Raw genomic sequence first — 4,005 nt, forward strand, 5'->3', positions numbered from 1 at the left:
GATGGTGATGGTGGTGATGGTGGTGATGGTGGTGGTGGTGGTGATGGTGATGGTGGTGATGGTGATGGCGATACACACTAATAATCATTTCACAGCACTGAGTGCCCTTTACTATCTCAGGTCATTATGACGCAGATTAGCTCACAGGCCTTAAACTCAAGGAGTGAGCTGGGGCTAGTGCAGGCCCCATGTGCGGAAGAAGAAACCAGAGCGAGTTCAGACAAGTCCCCGAGATGGCTGAGCCCCATACCCAGGGGTGCGGCCCGCACTGGCCTGGTGCTGCCCCAGCCGGAGATCAGGCACTGTGTGCCACTCCTGGGGCAGGTTCTGGGCAGGGTGATGGTTCTCACGCTCTTGGTGAGGACGGCTGGCTTGGCCAGCTTAATCAGCATGATGTCGTGCTCCAAGGTTTTCCTGTTGTAACTGGGGTACCGGATGACCTTCACCGAGTTGATGGTCTGCTCAGTCCTCTCAGAGACAGCGAGGTTGTGCTCACCCAGTCTTACCCGGAAGCTTCTGGAAAGAGTCAGGAAGGACACAGGCCTACTGGTTGGCCAGAGTTGCTTTTACATTCACCACCCTCTTGGGGCCCCCAGCAGAGTCCCTCAAGCCCAAGGAGCAGCCCAGAGGCAGCCCTGAGCCCCCCGTGGGCTGGAAGGAAGCCTTATGGGGGCGGGAAGCACCGTGCCCTGCAGAACTGGAGACTGGACAGGAGGCGGTCACGGCGGCTCTCTGCGGCAGCCGCAGGCAGCCAGACCATAGCAGGGGAGAGAGGAACACGTGGTGGAGCGGCCGGGAGTCCGTGCAGCAGGAGCTCTGGTGGGCTCGTCGCCGGGCCCACAGTCACAGCCCGCGAGGCCTGTTTGTGCCGACGCTAACAGCGTGGACATGTGTGAAGAGGGCAGAGTCACAGTAAATGCACCAGACAGACTTTGGGAAAGCGGGAAGAAAGAAAAGAAAATGTCATGAGAATGATGTTGGGGGTCATGAGGGGAAAGTACTGGGAGTCAGGAGAAGGAGCTGGCCTGGGACAGAGACATTTCCTTGGAGGGTGGACGAGAAGTGGGCGTCCAGAGATGTCCCTGTGGCACTGACCCGCTGTGCCCAGGACCAGCCACAGCCTTGGAGGCCCCCGGCAGCCCTGGACACCCCCCCCCAGCAGTCTTGGAGAGGCTGTCAGCCTCAGAGTCCCCCCGGCAGCCTCAGGGCCCCCCACTCACGGTTTGTAGCAATGAGCGGCAGAGAGCACCCACTGGCGGCTGATGAGGGAACCCCCACACACGTGCCGCGTACCCACTTGCAGGGACACCTGGTAGGGTTTCCTCTGGCGGCAGACATAGCCCCCAACAATCTTGTCATCCTGGTCATCACCAATTGTGGGGAAAGCCCCTAGGAGAGGAGGAAGGAAGTCGAATTAAAGATTCAGGGTCCCCAAGGCTCCCACGAGAGAAATGGCCCAAAAGCAGGCTGCGAGTCCATGCAGCGGGAGCTCTGACGGGCTGGGCGCTGGGCCCAGTCTCAGCCGCGAGGCCGGTTAGTACCGATTTATGCAACAACCCTGATACTGTGTTACCTGTTATACCCAAAACATCCCCATTCGGTCCCTAAAGTCCATGGTCACCCTCTTTACGTGGCCTTTTCCTGTGATAGCAGAGCTGGAGGGGAGCGTGAGGACCGCTTTGCTCTCGTGTTTCTTTTCAACTCTTCTCAGTCTTTCCTTTTCCAGCCCCCTCGTTTTTCCAGCTGAAGTTAAGAGACCCACATATCTGTGCTAGGTTACTGGCCCATCCAGGAAGCCAGAGAGGCTAGATATGCAGTCTCTAGATATTTAGTCTCGCTTCAATATGAAAGGGGAAAAAAGACTTACCAGCAATTTCTAGGAACATAAGAAAGACGATGGTTTTCATGGTGGGAATTTCTCCAACGTGCTGGGAGTGATTCAGAATGAGGGGATAGTCCCTTATATACCCCCAACCAACCAATCTTATCACTAATATGAGGCCTCAAGGCAACAGGTGGAGTATGAGAGGAGACACCCAGATATACTCTAGAGGGGACTCCATTTTTCAAATATGGCAATCTTTGTTGCTAAAGTTAATCATAAACACAAGTACAAAGGCCTCTAGTTAACAGGTGGACGATGAGAGGACACCCAGGTATTCATGGGTAGGCTTCATTCTTCAAATATGGCAATACCGTTGCTGGAAATAATCACAAACACGAGTACAGAGGGGACAATGGGATTTTCAGAAGTAGGTCCCATATGGTTAAGGACCCACAACCTTGGTTTAATAAGGTTTTACCGAAATAGTGACAACAAGTGGTGTTAAACAAAACTGCATTGTTAAAGAACAAAATATTGCCGGTACATGGATGTTTTCCCACTGTGTACATTTTCTCTCTTAGATTTTTAAAAATATTTATTTATGCATGCATACAAGAACGGAGGTAGGTGGGGGTGGAGGGTGAGAAGATTCATGAGAGTCAGAGTGGGGAGCAGCACAGGCAAATGCACTGACATACACGGCTGAGGGGAGCAGCGGGGAGACAGGAGGTCTGCTGTGCCCTGGGGGTCACTCCCTGGCCAGGGAGTTACTCAGGCTGCAGTAACTGACAATTGCTTGATAGTGCAGAGACTTAAGCCCTTGCGCCACTCGGGAGACCCCCCCCTTAGATATTTTATAAGTTTTTTTTTTATGATTCAGAATCTGTCCTCCTAATGCCTTCTCTCCTAAGCCCCACCTGATCCTGTCCAAGTGTCTTCTTGCACCTCAGGTCAGTCTGTCTAGAGTTGAATTCATCGTGGCTTACTGTCCCTTCATCTCATGTATCATCTCCATGTACTCTCATCTCCCTGGATGTTCAAATCTGAAACATGGGGTCACCCTGAATGGTACAGGGTTATGTCTCCTGCCTTGAAGAGCGACCCGCTCTTCCCCTTTAAGTTCAGCAAATCTTGATTAAATGTTTCACTGACATTGTGCTTTTCCTTGCATTCTGAGGGCAAAAGTCCTTTACTTCAGGACAAAGCCAAGGATAGAAACTGGCAAAGACAACGTCAGAACTGCTGGTCACCAGAGGTGACGAAAACCAGCTGATGTCAGCTGAGTCACCAGACACTTAGGTTACGAGAACAGAGTGGGTGTGTCGGGGTGCAACCCCACCCACTTCCCGTTAGTGTCCTTGTAGCTCTAAACAGCTCCCTTTTCTCTGCTAGTGACAGGATGGTAATTTTTGAGACTTGAGTGGGCTACCCTCCTCATCTGTCAGCGAATACATGAAACTACTTTCTTTCTCCTCAAAATTCTGTTCTCGTTGGTGGAGGGAAACCGAGATGGCAATTCCAGTATCACTAGCTTCTCACCCATCTTACCACATCTACTCACAGGACCAGCCTTGAAGAGCTCAGCTGTCTGGAGGATCCTTGACTTACCCTGCAAGTCAGCCCCCTGGCTCAGTCAGGCTCAGTCTCTCTCCTGAGCTAGTGACACTGTCCTGTGAGCATCTCTGCCTCCTTCACCATTCCTCTGCCCCTGCCTGTGGTCGCTCCATCTGACCCAACCAGGGCCAGTGGGACATGATGGGGAAGCAGAACTGGGAGCTAGAGACGACTGTTTCTAGGAACCACCAGGGCAGAGATGTCCAGCGAAGTCCTCCTGCAGAGCCAAAAAGGACCAGGACGCTCAGTGCAAGGTTCTGTCCTGCCTGCCCAGTGCCTCACGGGCTCCAAGCTCCTCTGCTGTGTGGCCCTCTGTCTCCTGGGAGCAGGTGAGCCTGCAAAGGGGGTCTTCTCTGTCCTCAGACTCTGAGTCTTCTCATCACTGCCTGACAGGAACCTCGACATTCGGATTCTCGCCCTACAGGTCATATGGACAGTGGAGTTGCCCAGATACCAAAACATATGGTGACCATGATGGGGGTACAGGGGACCCGGAAGTGCAAGTGACACCTGGAACATACCGCCATGTACTGGTACAAACAGGACACTAAGCAGTCACTGGAGTT

At 52.9% G+C, this 4,005-nt stretch overlaps 2 protein-coding genes across 2 annotated transcripts in view; one reads left to right on the forward strand and one right to left on the reverse strand.

Annotated features, from left to right (window-relative positions):
* Positions 1-1,907, reverse strand: part of LOC105853226 (trypsin-like) — a 3,347-nt gene extending 1,440 nt beyond the window's left edge. Inside the window, exons 1-3 of the mRNA XM_012720800.1 lie at positions 1,868-1,907; positions 1,221-1,389; positions 270-516 (exon numbers count right to left, since the gene is read on the reverse strand). Of these exons, the coding sequence (XP_012576254.1) occupies positions 270-516; positions 1,221-1,389; positions 1,868-1,907 (456 nt within the window). The remainder of the gene's footprint in view (positions 1-269; positions 517-1,220; positions 1,390-1,867) is intronic.
* A 1,731-nt stretch (positions 1,908-3,638) lies between these two features.
* The window catches only part of LOC101632932, an 18,588-nt gene continuing 18,221 nt past the window's right edge, over positions 3,639-4,005 (forward strand). Inside the window, exons 1-2 of the mRNA XM_012720788.1 lie at positions 3,639-3,768; positions 3,864-3,919. Coding sequence (XP_012576242.1) covers positions 3,639-3,768; positions 3,864-3,919 — 186 coding nt within the window. The remainder of the gene's footprint in view (positions 3,769-3,863; positions 3,920-4,005) is intronic.

The sequence above is a fragment of the Condylura cristata genome, unplaced genomic scaffold, assembly GCF_000260355.1.
Source record: "Condylura cristata isolate star-nosed mole 26May11 unplaced genomic scaffold, ConCri1.0 scaffold00005, whole genome shotgun sequence".
Classification (NCBI taxonomy): Eukaryota; Metazoa; Chordata; class Mammalia; order Eulipotyphla; family Talpidae; genus Condylura; species Condylura cristata.